Raw genomic sequence first — 22,184 nt, forward strand, 5'->3', positions numbered from 1 at the left:
TGCTTATTAAACTACATGTGGTAACGAATGATTCAGCAGATGTTACAAAAAAACTGCACTTGCTGTTCTTTGTTAACCAGTTTGTGTGCTCACAAAGATGTGCTGAATTTAAAAATGCACTTGTTTAAATCACCTTTCAGTGATGGTAATATTGTTTTTTTTTATCATCTCAGTGAGCAAACTTTGTGAGGTACAGCTTCGTTTATTTCCGCAGATTCACCTGTAAGGGAAAGGCCTGATAGGCACCAGAGTTTGAAATAAGGAAATCCCCTCACTGCTGTTTGACAGTTCACTTCGGTTCTTCTGTTTTATGAACACTTCCTCTAAAATGAAAGCAGAAGCGGCAAAGTGATTCAAGACTTGTACACCAAAGCAAACACACACACACACACACACACACAAGACAGAAGCTGTATAGTGACTTAGAAAGGACAAAGACAGTGAAAAGAATCACATGGTAGTGAGAGCTTGCCTAGTTCAAGGTGGGTGAGGAGAAAGTAAATAGACGAAACTGGTTCAGCAGGTAAACCGGCATGAAACGACTGTTGTGGACTGCTAGCACGCTCAAGTGATGTAAATATTTAATCAAACCGAAGATTTGCAACCTTCTCAAGCTACAAATCGGAGACACGAGAGAAAGTTTGCACTGTGGTAAGTCACCTTGAACGTGTTTCTATACTACAAATCACGAGTGTGATGTCCTTTCATGTCTATAATGCTTGCTTTCATTCTGTAGAAACACCTGTTAGCTGTTGGTACATCGCCTGAAAGTTACTGTAAATTAACAAGTTGTGTTTATAACTGATAAACGGGAAACATTATACAATGTTTATAAGAACAGGTACACAGCAAAACTTTTGAAATGCCAACAAATGTAGAAGCAGGAATTGTGTTCACATTTATCTGTTCACATTTATAGAAAAATAAACATTTATAGACAATGTTATATATATATATACACACACACACATTTGCACAAAAATTGTACATGCAAAATTAAATATTTGCCTATTTTACGAGTTGCTGCATTTATGGAGAAACAGTCTTGAAAGACTCGAGTTTCCAGAGTTTCACGAAGACCTGGTAAAATCAAAACTAGCCAAAATAACTGATGCAACGCATGATAAAAAACAAAATACATATGATAAAAAAAAAAAAGAATAAATAATATAATTCCTTTATTTTATTTTATTTTTCGAATTAAAAACTAAGTTTTGCATTTAGGTGACTCTCACTATGTGGCTTGTTTGAATTTCCTGTGGTGAGAACAGCGCAAATATAATAACTTCCTCATAAGATCAAACGTATTAGTGTTGATGCTAGAAGCTCACTCACTGTACACTAGTGGACTTGATAAAATAATTCGTATAACTGCAGGATCTCAGAAGACATTTTCCATCAATATCACTACTAGCTCCTTCATATATAGAAGCTTATTACCTGACAATACTCAACATAATGGAAAATAAGAACATAAAGTAGCTTGATTGATGCTATATTGTGCTATATTGCCCTCTAGAGGTCGGGGCAAGCTGGTCCTGTGTTTCTTTTGTGTTTAGGGAAGTAGTCTAAAAAAGAACTAATTTCAGTCCTCTTTCTAAGACCTTTTATTGACTCCTGCCAAAATGACACTGGGGTGAAATGCAAGAATTATGTCCTGTTACAAGCAGGATCTTTACACACAAGTGCATAAAACACGACACATCTGACCTGCCGTGTTGAACAACGGCCCTCCTGTACAGAAAGGAGAAACTGTCATTAAATAATGACCCGTTTTAAGTTTAGGGCGTGTACCGCGCACGTGTTGATGCTTGTCTGCTGGCTGACGTTAACCACTGCACTGCACACACAGTCAATCCAGAGCAAATCTCAAATTCCAGTTTAGTTTGTCTCGCTTCTGTGACTTGAGTACAAATCTGTATGCATTTACCTGTACTTTAAAAGCTCAATGTCAGTCAGCAATAATCTAGTCGGACCTAAATCGTACCAGTACTGTTTTAATTAAGTCTGTTTTATAAACATAACTAGATATTACGCTCGTAACTCAATTTCGTTGTGCGCATGCTCTCTGAAAGAGCCTGAGGTAACGCGTGACGTGGATTTAATTCTTCAAATATTCGATCAAACATTTATACATAGACAAACTGATTTTTTTTTTTTGTTGTGACCTGGGAAAAAAATGAAGCGGGACGAAAATTATATTTTTGCATTCTCTCGCAAACCTTTCGCCCGAGAAACATTCGCAAGCTAAACTTGTCATGTGAGGTGGGAAACTATATTTCATTCAGTGCTTTTACGAGTGGATAAATGTATTTCTTCTATGAAACAAATTTCGCAGAATCCCCAGACTGCCATAAAATAAAAAAAATGATTGTGAATGAAAATACAACTATCTAAAACATCACCAACAATTCTAACCAAATGACTGGTGCCCTCTTTACACAACAAAAATAGGCTAAGTCATATAATTACCTTGAAAATTTTGGCTGAACAATCCCTTTAACTGCTAAAAATTCAAACTAATTATAAAAAGCATTGCCACCTGGTTAAAGTGCTTCTAAATGAACATGTTATTCCAGTAAATGTCTTTTTAGGGTCAGAGTGAGTTTTTGTTGCACGAGACATGCAGGAACATCTGTTTTCTAAGCCTTCTTTAAAAGAGAATTGCACTCCTCCGAGGTATTCTTGAGTCAACGTTACCTTTCACAAGACTGATCAGATCTTGTCATCAAAGTTTCAGTCATTGATGCAGTGCAATCTGATTTGTATTATGATAAGAGACAAACAACTGGACAAAAAGGAATACAAGTAGTTTGTGAACAATGTTGAGGAGCTGTTTATAAAACATCTGTGCAGTGCAAAAAGATGTCAGCTGTCCCACCACATTCATCACATGATGAATAGCCTTTAATTTTGAATAATGAGAGAGAGAGAGAGGGAATGAGTGGGTGAATGAATGGAGGAGTTAATGATTGATTGATGTGTGGAGGAGGAGTCAAGGAGGGGAGGATATTCTCCTTTTCCCAGCAGCTGGCACAGCCTCTTGTCTGTCTATTCAGTTCTGAGCAATAAAGGACACCAGGAAAAAACAGGATTCTCGGACACCTTTATTTGTCGAATATTGTTATTTTAAAGATTCGACAGAGTTCTATTATATAGGAATGGTGGAAAACTCTATCCAATTTCCGATCTACACTGAAATTAAGTCTCCGAACAGCATTTATGTCACTATCTGGATCTGAAATAACATAAATGAACTCTTTAAGGCCCAAATACAATAGGTTGGAAGCTGGAACAACCGCTACATACAAAAGTCATGAAGTGTATCCTCAAAATATTCCCACATAACTGCTGAGACAGAATCACTGGGGCAACAGGAAGACCTACTGCTGACCTGAGGTCGTCCTGTGGGGAATACAGTCAGCTATAAAAAGACTCAGAGTATACTAACGACCACGTCTTTCATGAAAACATGGCAATAAACCTATGGGAGAGGATAGAGATTCTTGTTTGAAGGACTGAGAATAAACATGAGTTTTGCCAGGACAGAATTCTTGATACAAAGCTAAATTAACTATATATTAATAGATAACACAACTTTGAATTATTATTAAAATAAATAATAACAATAACACAGTGACAATGTTTCAGGTTTATTTTTACTGAACAATATTTTACAGTAAATTACTATAATCCATTCAAACGTTTCTTTAATGTTTTTGTAAGTGTCTTATGCTCAAGATGCATTTATTTGATTAATAAAATGTAAAAAATATTCAGAAATATTTGAAAACAAAAACATTTTCCTGTTTTAGTATCTTTTAAAATATTATATATTATTGTGTTGGCAAAGCTGAATTTTCAGCAGTCATTACTTCAGTCTTCAGTGTCATGATCTTCAAAAATCATTCTATTGTGCTGATTTGGTGCTCAAGAAATATATATTTATCATTATTATTATTACATTTACATTTAGCAGATGCTTTTATCCAAAGCGACTTACAAATGAGGACAATGGAAGCAATCAAAATCAACAAAAGAGCAATGATATACAAGTGCTATAACAAGTCTCAGTTAGATTAACGCAGTACACGTAGCCAGGTTTTTAAAAAAAAATCATATAATAAATAAAAAGAAAACAGATTGAATAGAAAAAGAATAGAGCAAGCTAGTGTTCGAGGCCTTTTTTGCTTTTATTAATTGTATAATAAATAAAAAGAAAACAAATAGATAGAATACAAAAAGATTAGAAGAGCTAGTGTTAGTTTTTTTTTTTGGTAAGAAAACAAGCAGTTAGTAAATGAATGGAGTGCAAGTGTTGTTTTTTTTTAAGAATAGAATTAGAATAGAGAGTGCTAGAGTTAGACGGTAATATTATTATTATTATCATCATCATCAATGTTGAAAACAGTTCTGCTGCTTAATATTTTTGTGGAAAGCATGATACATTTGCAGGATTTTGGATGATTAGAAAGTTAGAATGATGACTTATAGATGTTTACTGTCACTTTTGATCAGTTTAATACGTCCTTGCTGAATAAAAGTATTGATTTCTTTAAAAAAAACTAATTCCAAACTTTAGAATAGTTATCAAAACTTTACTTAATAGTTAATATTTGAATGTAATTATTGGAATTATTTTTACTGTATTTAAATAAACCTAAATGTAATTTAAATGTCTGTTTAAATGTAAAATTGTCACTTACAATTAACCATTGAACACATTTTTACTGATGTATTTTTTTTCATTCTTATTTCCATTACAATTATTACATTACTAGATCATAACTAGATTATTCACACACAAAAATAAACAGAGTCTATTTTATGCAGATTGTTTTAACAAGTACATGTTGCTTCATGGCATTGTATCATGTTAAAGATGACCATGTGAACAGGACTTCTGGCTCAGATATAAGCGCAAACCTCATGTGACGCTACTGTTTGACCTCTCTACAACAAAACCACCACAATTCTGATACTTCCTGTGGTAGTGTCTATCACAGGAAGGACCTTTGAAGAGTGCAAGTATTGCAGTATGTATAAGCAAAAGCATTTTCCTTATTTCATTTCGTTAAGCTTGCTTCTCTATAACTGTGGTGCAAAGAGTTCATAAAGTATGGTTTAGAAGCACAAAATTATTTAGTTATAAGCTTTTCATGTAAATAAAATGTTGTTTTAGAAGCTTGCTGTTTATATGCGTTGGGAACAATGGAGCAGGTATGAGGTTACTCATGTCTGTGATCTCTGGACACACGTGCAGTCAAGGGAGTGTCAAGAATTTTTTCATTAATGACGAAGAGTCGGCAAGTTAATATTTACTTAAGGACCCAAAGGACTATAACCTTGGTCCTTGGGAAAAAACCTAGGAAGTTTCTCACATTTAAGGAGCAACGAATTTGACATAAGACAAGGTTCTCTTTTGTTACATTGCAATGAATTTCTTTCTGATTGTGACTGAGATAATAAAATATTGAAGAAACTTGTGAAACTTAAGTGTGTGCATGTTTTTTGTAGGTGACACAATGACATCATCCAGGAAAACCTGGGCGTTCTCCTCTATGCGTTCAAAGAGTAAGTAGTTTATGAATTTAAATTAATTGTAAAACAAAACAAAACAATATTCTTATTGTTATTAATGTATGTACGATTAAAGCAGTAAAAGATGTTTCAAATCTCAACATATTTGCATTCTAGAAAGATTCCTAATCCTTTCAATTGTATTTTTGACTACTATAGCTAGAGCGCCACTGGATGAAGGGGAAAATTATTTCAGAAGAAGATTGTTTTCTTCTTTTAGAAGTGATCGACGTGAACGTGAGTCACTCAGTTTACACACCAGGCCATCCAAATGTGCCCTGCTTTATAAATAAACTGCAAGTGTACAGACGAATTAACACTTCTAGGTACTAGCACAAAGTTCAGTTGTCTCTGTCTTGGCCTACAGAAAGATCTCAAGGAGAGGAAGATGACACAGATAAGAGAAGAACTCTCTCGGATACAGAAATTGAGACCAACAAAGGTAAGACTTTTCAACATTTGATATGTGCAATAAATACTGTTTTCAGTATGTTTGCATTGGCAGATCTGTGAACTAGTTTATTCAGAAATTAATTAAAGGGGTCATATGATGCTGCTAAAAAGAACATTATTTAGTCAATACATAGGCTATATGAAATGAGGCTGTAACTCTGAGAATGTTCTTGTGGATTTCTACCAAAGTGAGTCAACCTTAGGATGAAGCCAGCAGATGCGTTATTGTTGGCAAGTGTTATTAAGTTAGCAAATTTATTAAGTTAGCTCATTGAGATTAAAATCTCTTTTACAAGAGTCACCTGGTAATTAAGGCATCAAAAGACAAACAAACGAGGACATGGAAAGTATACAGTGTCATATAAATTATGTCATTTATATGTCACACCAGTGTCACCCTGCGGTTCAGATAAATTCTGGACTAGCTGCATTGAAGAGCCGAGAAAAGAAGGAACTCCCACTGACTGAAGAAGACATTTTACATAATTTGAAGTGTCTTCCGACCTGCCTTTCACGTCTTTTCGCCGATTCGGTTCGTTCGGACAGTTTTATTGATTTTACCCAGACGCCCCGCACTGTTTTCTTTTTTTTTGCAGTGAAACGGGATTTGTTTGTATAATGCTATTTATCACTATATTTTCGATTTCGTTTCAGAAATTATGCGGTTTGACTCTCCCTAACAGTCAAATGATTCACGAACGGTTTGCGACTCGGTTCGAATGAACTGCGTTTTAAAATGAACTATTGATTCGCGAATCAGACATCAGCAGCGCGAGCACACATGTTGGTTGCACACGCTCATTCGCGGCAGAGCATCTTATCTTGCGCGTCCATGGGAAAGATTTCTGTGAGATCACGACATAAATATCACTTTAATTGACAAACTTTACGCAAAGAGATTCGAACATGAACGGAATTACTCCCTCTAATGTCAAAAGAAGAGGAAAGAAGGCAAACCCACGTAAACACCGGAGTAAGTTAAAACAAACTGTGCTTTAGTGATTCTGTATAAATTGTTCATATATTAATATCCATTAACTTATTTAATGGAGCTGATATAATAGAAGATTATAACATTGCCACTTTTTCCCTATATATTTTTAATGTGCAATTACTATCTATCTGTCTATCTATCTATCTGTCTGCATGCATGTCTAAGACCTTAAGTTAACAGTTTTGTTAGTTATTTAGATTTATAATGCTGTTGAACTTGTTAAATAGTTGCTGTCACAATATAGTATCGGGGATATTGATTCTTTACAGTTAACTATCTGGCATGTGGTATTTAAATGACAAACAAAGCAGGTTAAGCAAGAGTCTTTGTGGTTTCTTGTGAGGAAAATATAGTAATGTGGGAAAGAATAAATTACATTCGTTGAATTCACAATTTACACTTCAGCTGTCAAAACTAACCTCTTTGGCTAAGGAAGTGGATAACCAAACATGAGTTAGCGATCAAGCCATTTCTGGTAACATTTCTGAGCTTTCTTGAGCAATTCTGTGTGGTTGCATGTTGATTAATTTTCTGTTCGGTTTTGTGCGTTTTATTGCTCAGGTGTCTTTCTTCCAGGTGAAGATCAACCAGACATGGGAGCCATGAAGAGGTTCAGTACCTTATTTTCGTCCTTCCGGGGAAAAATCAGCAAAGACAGTGAGAAACGTCATTTAAGTATTGCTTTATAAAACACATATCTAGCTACTTAAAGAATCTCTCCAGATCTGTTTTTTAAGCTTTAAGTGACAAAAAAAGCATCTTTAATGAATGCACAACAAAACTTGACCATGTAAAACGTTATCTTTAGCTGTGGTCACTGACTTATATTGCATATAAAAGTAGTTAACCTTGTCGAAACATTTCAGCATGACTCATTCTCGTCTCGTAGTGTAAGTAGGGCAAAATGCCTAAACGAATTAATCTTTCAAACTGCAGTTTTGTGCTCAAATATTCCATTTGAAGATATTTAGAAAGATTTGTAATATGTTGTTCATTTAAAATTCATTTATGAAGTCACAAGGAGGTTCACAAAGTCAGTCAAAGCACACAATCTGCATCAGTCCTTTAGTGCACGTCTTGTCTTTTCAGTTACAAGCAGCAGTTATTGTTCTGTCCTTTATAGAAAGGCACATTGAAGGTTTCCATGGTGAGGCAAGTCAAGCTAGAACAAGACTTTCTGACCTAGCGGACTCCTATGGTATTCCCGTCGGCTTTGTTTGCTCTGTGTTGGGGGAGGCTCCCAAAAAGCAGGCTCAAAAGGAAATGTTAAGGAAATTCACAGTAGAGCTCTGTCTTTCTCATCTCTAATTTGTTTGTACTTTTTCGTGGTTCAGCATTCCCTGTTTGATCAGCATTTCAAGTGCTCTTTCTGAAGAGCAACATTTTTAGATTGTTCAGAAATCAAACATTTATAAACAGTTGGTTTGGTAGTATATCCTCTTCATTGGACTGAAAACAGTGTCAGTTTGGTTCCAGAGCATTTGTGTTGATTTGTTTTTAAAAAGAGGTAAACATCACAGAAGCTAACGTGTGTGTGTTTTGTAGGAACTGGTAAGGAACCAGATCTGCCTGCTAGCAGAGAGCTCTCTTCCGTGGAAGAAAAGGCAAAGGAGCAGCGATACGCTAGCGGGCAGTTTTTCTTCGAATATCTGGTGGTGGTTCGGCCTAAAAAGACCAAAGATGGGATATATGAGCCACAGATCATCTATCAGTTCCCTAAGGTGACACATACAAACCCTGTGCTCTGCATGCAGCCACATGTAGCCTTCAGAAAGTATTCAGTACTTCTGTAGCATTAGGGCCTTTCGCACCGCGGGAACCTTTTCATAGTACCAGAACTAATTGTGGAACTACCCACTTTTTGGCGTTTTCGCACCGCCGGAACTGGGTGCGATTTTAGTACCGGACTGCCTTTTTCGAGAACCAAATTAGCTCCTACTCCGGAGCAGGGTCTAACCAGCACAACTGGTACTAATCGTGACGTAAGTAGACATTGATTGTCCAAACGCATACGAAAACACCCTCACCCGCCATGATTTAAAACACCGTGTAAACATACTGTAAACATTGTGTCAACTTATTTCGCAAGTATGGAGAACAGCGATAGATGGACGGACGCTGAAGTGCAGGCACCTGTAGCAAATGTAGCACTGCCAGTTGTCGTTGGAGATTCTTAGTCCTCCAGTACTGTACATTTAGTTCTGGAACTAAATGCGAAAGGCCCTATTATTTACATTCAATAACAATTCAACACATTTTTTAATGCTTGCATTACATTTAATGAATTAGTAAATGCTTAATTCACATTATTTACATTTATATACATTTAAGTTTGGAGTAAAATTTGGGTGTTTGGAAGAACTTCATCAGAACTTTTATAATATATATCTTGCAAAAGGATTTATTGTTTATACATTTTTTGTTTGTTTTTAAAACAGACAAGTGTATCTATTGTAACGTTAAACTTTTTCAATTTTAACGCAAATTAAATTGATAGGTTAAGTCATGCATATATTATGTAAATATTATTTATAAAATGTATATATTATTTATTAGATTTTTTTTATTTTATTATTTAATATAGGCCTAGTTCTTATGAAGATGAAATAAGGTAACCAGTTATAGTAAAAATGTATTATGTAATACCCAAAACCATATACATACGTAGATGCCTCATTAGCGACTGTTTCTATGGGCCGCGATACGTAAGCCATCCGCCATTTTTGGAACGGTCTGAGAACCTTTGAGCGCATTGACTGTGTGCATCTACAACAGCAAGTTATACGCTTGCATATCTTTGAATATTCATTGATTATTATGGTGAATGACGTCAAGTTGACCATTCCAACAGGCACGTGCACACATAGATATCAACGCTGTCTTTTTATCTGCTGCATGTGCCCAGTCCACTTGGTGTTCCACTCCATCATTAGCTTTAGTAAAATAACCTGATAGCTGGGGATTTTACTGACTAACTCATGGTTTCCCCTCTCTTCTCAGTTTTTTTTTTTTTCACTGCAATAAGTATTGTGGTATTTTTCAGTTGGCCATTGGCTTTACTCCCAAAGTTGTCCTAATACATAATCTAGATGTCTTGTTGGCAGTATAATGCTACCATTATGTGAGAGACTTTTCCCTTTTTCATTAGATCACCTGATTTTACTTCATATTTGTTTGAATTTTTTAAAAAGTATTATACAATAATTATAGAGCATTCTGTTGTTTTATTTAATAAAACATTTTAGTTTAACATTTTAGAAACAGTATTATTTGTTTTAATCACACTACGTCAGCTGACCACGCTATATAATATTGTGCCCTCTGTTGGCAAATTGTAATATTAAGCAGGGCGTTGAACTGTTAAATGATTTGTTTTCTGCATGTATTTATCTTCATATACACTCTTAAAAATAAAGGTGCTTCAAAAGGTTCTTCAAGCGATGCCATAGAAGAACCATTTTTGGTTCCACAAAGAACCATTCAGTGAAAGGTTCTTTAAAGAACCATCTCTTTCTTATCTTTTTATAATCTGAAGAACCTTCTTTCGCCACAAAGAACCTTTTGTGAAACAGAAAGGTTTTTCAGATGTTAAAGGTTCTTTATGGAACAATTTAGACAAAAAGGTTCTTCTATGGCATCGTGAAGCACCTTTATTTTTAAGAGTGTAGAATGGTTTGTGTACTGCATGTTTATAATCGTCTTGTTAGACTGGAACTTTTCAATGTTATTTCTGATAGAGAAGTCTCTGTTAATTAGGCTAACAATTCTGCATTGTTTGAAGTATTACATTATGTTTTTCTACTCCATCACTGCAGCAATGGATGGATGTAACCTCTCATGATTAATCGGGCACCTCTGAGGGCCACTAATGAAGACAAAGATGTAACTTCTTAAGTCTGCAGAAGGTAAAGTATGCAAAATCGTAGCAAATCATAAATATGTTTACATTCTCCATGTTTTAAAACCATATACTCTACGTTTAATTTGACAAAACCTTGCCTTGTTAAGATGAAAGGAGCCCTTTTTAACTGCTTCACGGTCCATTATTACTTTTGGTACGCGCTAGGCCAGACTCAAACTCGTACCGTGAGTAATAATGCACTGTGGCAGTGTGTTTATCAGCGTGGAGAAACTCAAAACAGGTTTGGAAGCAAATGAATGAATAGGAAACATTTCAATACGTTTCACTTGCATAAATGCACACTTTACACTTGCATAAAAACCCAACCATGAGGGGCTCTGACATCTCTATTGTTTTCATTTTAGGTTTGAAATGAAGTAAACTGCATACAATCCAAGGAGTGGAAATTCTGGATGACAACTGTTCATTACATTTCTGTATGCAGCATTAAAAACAGTGAAGCGGTTGGAAATCAATTCCAGCTGAAATGAAGAGTTTGCCTGACTGTAAATCTGGGTTTTAGGCTACTATTATTTTCGATGTATAAGACAATTGCTCAGTGTAATGTAAATGTACAAAATGTGTTAAATAAATGAATGAATACTACTAATGAATAAATAAATCTAAGAATAATATATTTTGTAAAGAAGCAATAATGGTTGAATCAGTTGTTCTTGCGTTGTCTATAGGTTGAGGGGTCCGTGGACGTCTGACAAACATGTGCTAACTTCAGTGTGCATTGTAATCTATTTGCTTTTGTAATCAAACTAATTTCATCAGTGCAATACAGTTGGAGGTAATGCAAGTAACAGGTTATGTAATCAAATGACTTTTGTCAAGTAACTAGAGTAACATATTAATTTACAAGAAAATATCAGTTACTTTTTCGAATAAATATGCCAGTTACTTACTTTGTTTTCCCATTTAGGCTATTGACTGACAGCTCTCGTGTTGCCATGTTGAGAGAAGTCAGGAGTAAGTGCAGAGGCGTTGTGTGTAGACATGATGTTACTGTATTCTAGACTAAATGTGAACATTTACTCATCTCACTTGGACAAAAACAGATTCAGTATTCCTCAAAATGAATAAAAACAGTGAAATGCAAACTCAGACTATGACAAAACCCTGCAATAATTAAATGTTAAATAACACAAATATCCTTTATGTAGGCTATTTAATCCCATTTTATTAACCGGTGTCTTTGCAACGGACCTTTGATGATCCAATTCAACCATGCTAATAAGCAGAAATGACTTTAGATAAACAACGCATTTCATTTTTAAAATGCATTTATTTTTTATCTACTGTACAGACGTGAATTTGCCATAAAAATAGAATTTGTATATTAAAAAAACAAACCCAGCCCAGATGAGAAAAATAACTAGAAAATAAAAATAACACATTACTTTCCGTAAAAAGTAGCCTAAATAAGTAACACAAATACTTACTTTTTTATGGAGTTACACAATATTGTAAATTATTACCTTTTTTATTATTATTAAAACAACTTTCCCTAGCACTGGTGCAATCCTATGCAATTGATGCAGATAGATTAAGAAAATGGTAATGCGTTAATCATGCTTAAATGTGTGTGTGTGTGTGTGTGTGTTTTTTTACTAAATGAAAATGTAGTTCAGGTATTGGATTCTGTCTTGAACTTGGTATATTTTCTTATGAAACGGTAAGTTGCCATATGTTTGATTAAACTCTAATGACACTACTGGATAAGGCATAGATATACGTAGATGCCTCATTAGCGACTGTTTCTATGGGCCGCGATACGTAAGCCATCCGCCATTTTTGGAACGGTCTGAGAACCTTTGAGCGCATTGACTGTGTGCATCTACAACAGCAAGTTATACGCTTGCATATCTTTGAATATTCATTGATTATTATGGTGAATGACGTCAAGTTGACCATTCCAACAGGCACGTGCACACATAGATATCAACGCTGTCTTTTTATCTGCTGCATGTGCCCAGTCCACTTGGTGTTCCACTCCATCATTAGCTTTAGTAAAATAACCTGATAGCTGGGGATTTTACTGACTAACTCATGGTTTCCCCTCTCTTCTCAGTTTTTTTTTTTTTTAGAATAGTTGACATTTTTTACTTATCGAAGTTTGTTCTTTGCATAACCATTCCCAGATTACGCCAGAGCAAAGTGAAGAGAGGTGAATGCAGACATTAGGCGCAGCGATCACCGTGCATGTGTCGTTCAAAAGTAAAATATAGAATTAATCCATTTGATTGGTAAACCAAATTCAAACAGGACATTTTAATCTCTAATGGTAATGCATGGAATTTATGGAAAAGCTCCACTAAATAATAGCGCTAATAAGTGGGGGGCGTGGTGGGGCTTTGGCGATCGGCGCTACCATTGGCCAGTCAATATTCTTCACAGCCAATCACGGGCCCCCTCCTTGTCCGGGCCCCGGGGCTTCAGCCCAATGGTTAATACGGCCCTGCATGAGAGCTACCATGTAAATTAGCTAAAGTTTAGCTAAGGCAATAGGAAGTCTAGTAGGTTAGACCAGTGCGCGTTCTTTCACTGCATGATTCCGTTCATTAAAATGCATTTAGAATGATCACAAAATTCAAGATATGGGGGCAGAAACGTATATATGTATATGGGTTAACCCTAACATTTCATATAGTTTAATATTTCATATAGTTAATCAGTATCACGCGAAGACTGACGTTTTTTCCACCAAAAAACAGCATGGTTACAAATGTAATATTGATTTTATACAGCAGTTCAATAAACAAGAATTTAATATTAAGATACTTACGTTTTAGACACAATATTGACTGTTTTTGCTCTATTTCGCCAACAAATATAATTCGACTTTGAAAAAAAAAAACAAATTTGCATCTCTGAGCAACATGACTGTGTTTCGTTCCTGAATGAATCAGCCGTTTAAATGATTCGGTTCAATCGCAATGACTCACTTATTAACAGTGACTTGCTGACACCTACTGGCAGTTTTAATTTCACATTTAAAGTATATTTTCATTTAAAAAAAAAAAAAAATTCAAATATCAGTATTCAACATTTTATGCATTTGTAACTGCAGGTTAAAACATTCATGTCCTGCATTAAACAGTGTGTAAATGCATCTAAATGCCACTTCTAATGCAGCTTCTGTGTTTTCTCTGCATTGCAAAGATGAATTTTGTCAATACTGATTTCATTTGCTTGGTGACAGTGACTTATTATTCTAATTGACTGATTCAATTTAAGAATTTGACTGAAAAGATGATGCACACTTTAGAAATGGCCTTATAAAGGTAAAAATGCCCATAAAAGGTAAAATCAATTTAAACTTATTGGAAAAGATTAATTTCTATCACTGCTGTGAACTGATCACCACACAGAATATGCAGAATAACAAACACTTTAGGAGTCAGCTGTCCACGGTAGTCCTTAAGATATCAGCACAATAAGACACTCAGCAAAATATCATCTAATTATCATTATCGATAAAATCACAGAAAATATAATTGCATTGTAGAAATCCTTAAATTATTATTTATACATTAATACATATATACAGTGGGTACGGAAAGTATTCAGACCCCCTTAAATTTTTCACTCTTTGTTATATTGCATCAATATGGGGTGCTGTGTGTACATTAATGAGGAAAAAAAAATAACTTAAATGATTTTAGCAAATGGCTGCAATATAACAAAGAGTGAAAAATTGAAGGGGGTCTGAATATTCCGTACCCACTGTATATATATATATATATGTATATGTGTGTGTGAAAATAAAAAGTTTATATAGCTCATTCATTGTCATTCTCATATTGAGATCTATATGAATGAAAAAGGCCATTTGCATTTTTGTAGTCTTATTCTCCATTTGTCTTTTTCTCTTTCTATTGAGAACAGAAGGATGGAATGGTGCGATTTCAGAAGGAGGAGGAAGAGAAGACATTAAAGGCACTCACACTTTTTTGCTTCCCAGAGGGTGTAAACTGGGCGCCCTTAACAGAATATCCCAGGTACTGTAACCACGTGCATCGTTTCTCTCAGCATGCCTTGTGGAGGCAGAAACTGTATTTTCATTGTCTCTCTTTTTCTCTATTTCACAGTGAAACATTCTCTTTCGTGCTTACAGATGTTGATGGAACGAGGAAGAATGGATACTGTAGGAGGCTACTGGTAAATGATGACTGGGCTCATTAGTGATACTTCCTGTTATTTATGCTCATACTCATCACTGCCCATTACTCATTCAAATAAATCCCTATTCCTATGTGTTAATCTTACACGGCAACCCACTAACAACACTAGCAACAGGGAAAGCACCACTTACCTTTTCTTCAGAAAATTTATTTTGTAATGCATGAAAAGACAAGATAAGGTCAACTCTTTCCAAAGAACTCTCACTCACATGCAATTAAAGTGTTTTGTAGTGTTTTTAAAGCTTGCTTCTCTTGTCGTTGCTCTTTTCTTAATTAGCCTGATGGGAAGGGGGCTCGTCTGCCTGAGGCCTACTGTATCATCAGTAATTTAGCCTGTTTTGGACTCTTTTCCAAGGTAAACATCATAATTTACTGCACAGTCATCTGTAACTGCCTTTGGGCTTTTATGATTTGCATTTAAGAGAATTGCCTTATGTTTTTCTGACTTTGTATTAATTCAGAGTTTATTGTCTTTGCTAATATATAGTAATTTACTTGTCTGAAAAGGGATGTCTAATGATTGATCTCTTTGTTGAGCTTTCGGTTTGCTGTCTGAGCTTAACGCTACAGTTATTGGAGTATATTTTGTTTGTTTGAGCTGAACTTTGTTCAGGTACTTTTTTTTTTAGGTGAACGTTGTCTCATGACTGTAAATTAGTTTGTTTGTTCAGGACAAACATCAAAGACTAATGTGATATGACTTAAGCTAATGTGATCTTAAAGAAATGGACATATTCTAAATTCGGGTGTTTGCAAAAGTTGTTGACGCTTATGCTTCAATAATATATGGTGTTATGTGTTAACTGCTCTCCCAAATAGATTGCACATAAACCAACATTACAGGGAAATATGGAGAATACTGGGAAATATTATTACAATTTAAAATAACTGTTTTCTATTTACATTAATTTTAAATGCAATTTATTCCTGTGATGCAAAGCTGATTTTTTAACAGTCATTACTCCAGTCTTAAGTGTGACATGATGCTTCAGAAATAATCTTAATATACTGCTTTTGTGCTCAAGACACATTTCTTATTATTTTCCAATATTGAAAACAGTTGTGTTGCTTAATATTTATGTGGAATAGAAATCTTTTGTAACATTATAACTGCCTTTTGATGAATTTTTGGTCATTTTTAATGTATTCTTGCTGAGTAAAAGTAATTAATCAAAAGAAATCCAGCCTTTTGAACTACTGTATATTTCAGTTTTTCACCTGTTATTTCCATTGAAAGCGATTTTTTTTTCTTGAAGTTTTCCTGTTTGTTCAATCTGTCTGCTTGATGTTTTAGATCTTTGATGAGGTGGAGCAGCGAAGAAAAATCTCAATGGCAATGATTTACCCATTTATGCAGAGCCTGAGGGAATCGGCGTTTCCTGCCCCTGGACACACTGTTAATATCAAAAGTTTTATTCCAGAAAGAGGCACTGAGGTAAGAACTAGTGATAAAACTAAAATTGTTCTAAATCTTGAGGGTTGTCTGAATGGTTAGTCAGTCTGAAGGGGAAGCCCTTATTTTTCATATTCATCCCCTTATTTTAATAAAAAAAAAAAAATAATGGAAATGCCATCTGGTTGAGACTAGGGTTAGAGGGACTCCATATTGTAGATGCCACACTATTACTCCTGACATCGTTGTCTGAACAATGACTCACAACAATTGAGGTTATTGTAAGATATGACTTATCATCAAGATATGACTTTTTCCAGTGTCCGGAAAGCCAGCAGCTGCTACACTTTCCATTGATTTCCACTGTATTTGCAGCAGTTGAGTCAACAGAAAAACAACAAAAAACTGATGTTAGCCTGTAATTTCCTATTAAACACAAAAAAAAAACAGGAAAAGGAAATTGATTGAGGGTGTGAAATCGTGGAAGAGAATAAAAGCTGGTTTTCCATGTATTTTTCCCAGTAATTTTAAACCATAGAGTGTTAATTACAGTACATTAAAGGAGGTGTAAAGTAATACGTCTCTAATTCCAAACAAGCAGCAGAGTAGGCAGGCAGAGACATGCTGTCCACAAACACACACCTCCTCAGCTCTGGCAAAAAAGCAGGAAATTGAAGTGAGTGAAGTAATAGCTCAGGGAAAGGGTCAAAGATGAGCTGTTTCGTGCAGGTATGTCCTCATGCTTTGTACCAACTTGACTTAGTTCTGCTTGAACTTCTCCTTCAGCACATTTTCTGTGTAACATTCCAATCAAGTGCTCTGAACATACCTCATATTATAAAACCCATAATTCTGAGATCTATCTATCTATCTATCTATCTATCTGAAGGTACTCAATTTTGAGAAAAGGTAGTCAGCTACATATGACAAAAAAGAGGATCACAGTTAGGCTGAAAACATCAAACATAACAATTTTACACTAAATACAACTAATAAAACTAAGGAACAACCCCAATTTATATCACTGTATGGAAAATATATGGACTAAAACATTATTTAGCAATGATTCAAATGAATCACTGAATCACTTTGAACTTGTTCATTGGAATAAAATATCAGAGCACACAAAATCGCTAAAAACGAATTAATTATTTTTTTTAAGGCTTATTGCCTAGTCACATATTGTAAAAGGCTACAAAAATGCTTAAATTAGTAGCAGTTACTTACAGTTACTAATAAGAACAAACTCCTAAAGATAGGAAATCAGCCATTGATATGTCATCGTATGCACTTGCATTTGTTTTGTTTTTTGATTGTATCATGATAAGTTGATATGTCTTGTCTTGTGTTAATGTGTTTGTGCTATATACGCACCAACCACTGTGGAAACAAATGTCCTCCCTAAGGACAAATAAATGATCTGTCTGCTTCTAGTTAGTTATCCCCAAACTGTTTTTATTAAATAATAAAATATGTACTGTACCTATAATAAAGTATCTGTATGTCTCTCTGTAGATCATCAGTTTGACTCGTCCGACAGACTCCTGGCTGGAGCATGTAGATTTCCGCACATTGTTCAAATGCCTTTCAGATGAGGAGGTGCTCCAGGTGTTTGCTGCTACTGTGCTAGAGCGGAGGATCATCTTCATCGCTGACGAGCTTGGGTACTAAAACAGACATACATGCACAAACACAAGTGCTAGGTTTTGCTTTGATTTATATCCATATGTATAACCCATATTAATCAAGGCCATACTATCTCTGCAGGACGTTGTCTCAGGTGATCCACGCAGTGGCTGTATTCCTGTATCCATTCATCTGGCAGCACACGCTCATTTCCATTGTTCCCGAAATCCTAATCGACGTCGTCATGGCACCCACACCATACCTGCTGGGTGTCCAGAAAAGTCTTGCAGATCAGGCCACTGACCAGACCGAGGTGAGTGGCCAGACTCGTGACACTGTTGAAATATTGCAAGCAATTTACATTTCAAATGCTGCAAGCTGAAATCTAAATTCATCTACTCACCCAGCTGCTTGTTGTTGACTTGTCAGAAGGCAGGAAGGAGACATTTATCAAGAGTGTAAGTTCACGTTTAAATCATAGAGAGCATCTTTTAAATTGTTGCCTTGAAAAGTGACTGATGGATATAGTGTGGGTGACTGTGGTTGAAATGTTTCTCCAAACAGATGGGAGATGAGGACACAATATTACCTCACAAACTCAAAGATGAAATCAAGCAGGCCCTCAGTGCCAAAAATGAGAATTCAAGTAAGCAGCATTTTTACTTCATATTTAGTGGAGTTGTTTTAATCAATTTTCTCATTGCTCATAAATAGTGTTAAGTATTTGAACAAACCCCAAATAAGGCCTAGATATACTTCGTTTTCCAACTTCAGTTCCGTTTTGCACACAGTTGACTGTAAGTGTGAATGGATGCAGCTGGTGAATGCACACTATCTAGTAGAGCTATCTTTTTAAGCACTCAATCACTCGCATTTGCAATGGAAAGACTGGATCATTTTACTGACTTCATCTTTGAATCTTGTTGAGCCAAATCGGGCTCAATTTTTAATCAGGTCATTTTGTTCATTTGAGAGGAGTGTTATATTTTCAATAACCAAATTCTACGTACACAATCTTTGACGATATTTTGTATTAGGAAATCATTGTAAAGCAGCCAAGGATATATGATAACAACAACAAAAAAGTATAATTATTTTCCCCAAGTCTTTCATTCATTTGTCATTTGACAGACGCAATGAACAAATCACTATTGCATGGATGTTTTACTTAAACGCTGGCATGTGACTGTTCTATATCGTCTGTGCTATGGACATGAATGATCAAATCTTCCCAAATACGTTACGATCTAAAGAGTGTTGCCAGATTTCACTAGAAAACCCAGCACCTGATTCTAACAAAATAGCTGAAAAATAAGCTCCTTGGCACTAGCCACTGCAAATACGCCTAAATTTTCCTAAATATGCAGCTCAAAAATGCAGTCCGCAATTGGTAACATTTACAAGAGATATTATGAAAAATAATCCCAAAAAAGTATACTAAGCGGACATGGCAACACTGCATGCACTGCGTTACAACCATAAACAAAACACAGTGCCTCTGTCACTATTAGAAATTTCTGGACATATGTGTCTTTATTCGCTAATATTACTTTTTGAAAATACATACTAAACTGTTGACGTTTATGTTTCATGTTCATAGCTGCAAAACACCATGACATTGCTATGTAAATAATCGCACTTGCACCCTAGAAACAAGTATTTAACACTAATAATAACCCATGTATTTATATAATTTATCATCACTTCAGGTCTTGAGGAGTTGAACCAGGTGGTCCCAGAAGCTTTCCTGCCGTTCTTTATCAAGACTGTTGGTCACTTCTCTAAGTACATTGTGCGGAACGGCAAAGACCAGCGGGGAGAGTTCCAGCGAACTAATTTCTGTAAAGCAATAGAATCCAAGAGCACACGACGGTTTGTGAAGAAATTTGTACAGACGCAGATGTTCGATCTCTTCGTTCAGGAAATGGAACAGAGACCCGCCTCTCAGGACGGCACAGGTGAAACACACACACTTTGACCTAACATTAAAATTTATATTTATAAATAGATTTTCACATTGAATCTCCAAATTAATGTAGAAACAACATAAAAAAATATGAAATAATTTGGCATCTTTTTATGACGGCAAGCATCAACAATACTGATGTCTCTGTTAAATGGATTTTTTTTGTTTAATTATGTTTAATTTAAGTGAACTTAAAACAATCTTCACATAAACCCATTATAATAAATGTCACAATTAGAGGTTTCTTTAGTAGTGTCATCTTAATGACTTGAACTTTGATTTACTTTTGCATAAGAGAATATAAAAATGTTCTTGAATAGTAATAGTAAATAATCTTGAATAGTAATAAAAATAAAGTAGTAATAAAACGTATAGTTAATATCGTCTCCATGGGCGGCGCTAGGGAGGGGCTAGCAGGTGCTTCGGCACCCCCATAGCACTCCCACACATTTTTTCCTGAAAGCAAAAACAAGCTGTAGCCTGTTATATTTAATAAATAAGTTTAATATAAAAATTAAATAAAAACATTTGACTCATTACGCATGCATAATGCAATGCAATAACGTGAAATTGTGGCACTATTCCTAATGTCATAGCATTTAAAAATTGGAGCGGTTCCTTGTGCTTGGCACATTTACGCCTGCCCCCGACTAAAGATTTTTCTAGTCAACTAGTCACACGTTTACATTAAATTAATTCATATAATGGCCTACTAAACCATCCTGTAATAGGCCTAGGTGTAATATAGCCTATTAATAATAATAATAATAATGTAATAATAGTTTAAGCTCGCATATAAAGCTTGCCGCAATGCACCGGCAAAAGTAATGATTATAAATATGTCTGGGAAAAAGAAGACGTTTTAATGATTTATTAGTAAATAGCTTTTTGAGTCAGTGTGGGCTGCAAAGATGAAGTTGCCGACGTTGACTCGCCACCGCCGCAGACGTACCGGACACCTTTATACACCTTTTCATACTGACTACATTATCAGATAATTTTTTTCCCATTATTATTTGAATTGGTTTGTTTAATAGTAGACATTTCAAGCTTTCTATAGATTTATTTCTTATGTCTGTGAGGCAAGTAGCCGATTCTTGTGAGTGTGACGCGTCAGTTCACGGAGACCGGGACTGCAGAAAGCGCATCCGGTTTATTTTCTCTATTTTACAAAAGCATAACGTGTTATTGTGAGTGTACTGTGCACACAAATAAAAGTGTAATAAAAGCGAATTATGTAGCCTATTAGTCTTATCTGTATGACCAAAAATAATGGTGTATTTTAAGCTTTTTCCGCAGGACAAAAATGCAAGAGATCGCGCGGGTGCCTCCATGTCATAAGCTAATATTTTAGCTTCCACACTCCATAACACTTGGTGTGAAATTCCTGTTCAGTGAATGTATATGCTTATGCAAAAAAAACTTTGGGAACTGACTGATCTACGTAATTTCATAGAGTCAAATAGGCCTAATCATGTAATAAGTGTGTGGGCAAGTTTTCCCTCATATTTATTTTATTATTCATATATATAGATAAAAAAATAAATAACTGTTTTTGTTCATTTACTAGGCTCTTATTAGTAATTGCCCAGCCCCCCTGTCAAAGATCTAGTGCCCCCTTAGCACCTGCATTCAAAATTTTCTGGCGCCGCCCCTGATCGTCTCCCTTTTTCCTCTTTTTCCAGGGTTTTTTGACAAAAAGATCGCTGAATACCACAAAAAGATGAGGGAGAAAGCCAAGAAACACTAGTGGAAGCACTCACCAAAGTAGCTGGTTGTAAATCTTGTGTGAAATAAATCAGTCAGTAGTAAATCATTTTAAGGAATGTAGATAGAATTAAATGTCAGATTGTTTTTTATTTATGTTGTCATACGTTTACTGCTGTTTGTCATTTGTGTCAGGGTCTTGTTGGGGGTTATGGGTAACTGTATTGTGATAAGCTGCTGTATTTAATGCATGTAAAGCTTGTTTCAACTAGAAGCGTTTTGACCAGAAGGTTCAATGTCACAGAAACTGAGCCAGTGGAAACATGCTGAATTCAAAAACAAAACAGATTCAACGAATGAAATTAAATTAAATT

At 35.3% G+C, this 22,184-nt stretch overlaps 1 protein-coding gene across 3 annotated transcripts; it reads left to right on the forward strand.

Moving 5' to 3' along the window:
- The first annotated feature begins 324 nt into the window (after positions 1-324).
- Positions 325-22,176, forward strand: LOC107665000 (DENN domain-containing protein 2D-like). Of its 3 annotated transcripts, XM_016455714.1 has the most exons (16): positions 325-651; positions 5,518-5,574; positions 5,740-5,817; positions 5,948-6,022; positions 7,589-7,684; positions 8,573-8,748; positions 14,823-14,935; positions 15,026-15,095; positions 15,396-15,473; positions 16,413-16,553; positions 18,027-18,175; positions 18,279-18,450; positions 18,545-18,595; positions 18,702-18,783; positions 19,847-20,095; positions 21,789-22,176. In XM_016455714.1, exons 2-16 carry the CDS (start codon positions 5,526-5,528, stop codon positions 21,851-21,853), a joined length of 1,644 nt encoding a protein of 547 aa, XP_016311200.1. In that variant the 5' UTR covers positions 325-651; positions 5,518-5,525; the 3' UTR covers positions 21,854-22,176. The 3 variants fall into 3 exon arrangements, with proteins under 3 accessions (XP_016311200.1, XP_016311202.1, XP_016311201.1); XM_016455716.1 differs by lacking the exon at positions 21,789-22,176 and having other exon boundaries at positions 18,545-18,591; positions 19,847-19,945; XM_016455715.1 differs by lacking the exons at positions 325-651; positions 5,518-5,574; positions 5,740-5,817; positions 5,948-6,022 and adding exons at positions 6,448-6,565; positions 6,688-7,006.
- Positions 22,177-22,184: the final 8 nt, after the last annotated feature.

Source organism: Sinocyclocheilus anshuiensis, unplaced genomic scaffold (assembly GCF_001515605.1).
Source record: "Sinocyclocheilus anshuiensis isolate Anshui unplaced genomic scaffold, SAMN03320099.WGS_v1.1 scaffold363, whole genome shotgun sequence".
Taxonomy (NCBI): domain Eukaryota; kingdom Metazoa; phylum Chordata; class Actinopteri; order Cypriniformes; family Cyprinidae; genus Sinocyclocheilus; species Sinocyclocheilus anshuiensis.

What these genes read in the sequence shown, in the direction of transcription:
- LOC107665000 (XM_016455714.1), top strand. Translation starts at nt 5,526, where the DNA reads ATGACATCATCCAGGAAAACCTGGGCGTTCTCCTCTATGCGTTCAAAG. An exon ending in TCATCTATCAGTTCCCTAAG is followed by an intron (nt 8,749 to 14,822) that starts GTGACACATACA and finishes TATTGAGAACAG; the next exon opens with AAGGATGGAATGGTGCGATT. An exon ending in TTCATCGCTGACGAGCTTGG is followed by an intron (nt 18,176 to 18,278) that starts GTACTAAAACAG and finishes CTATCTCTGCAG; the next exon opens with GACGTTGTCTCAGGTGATCC.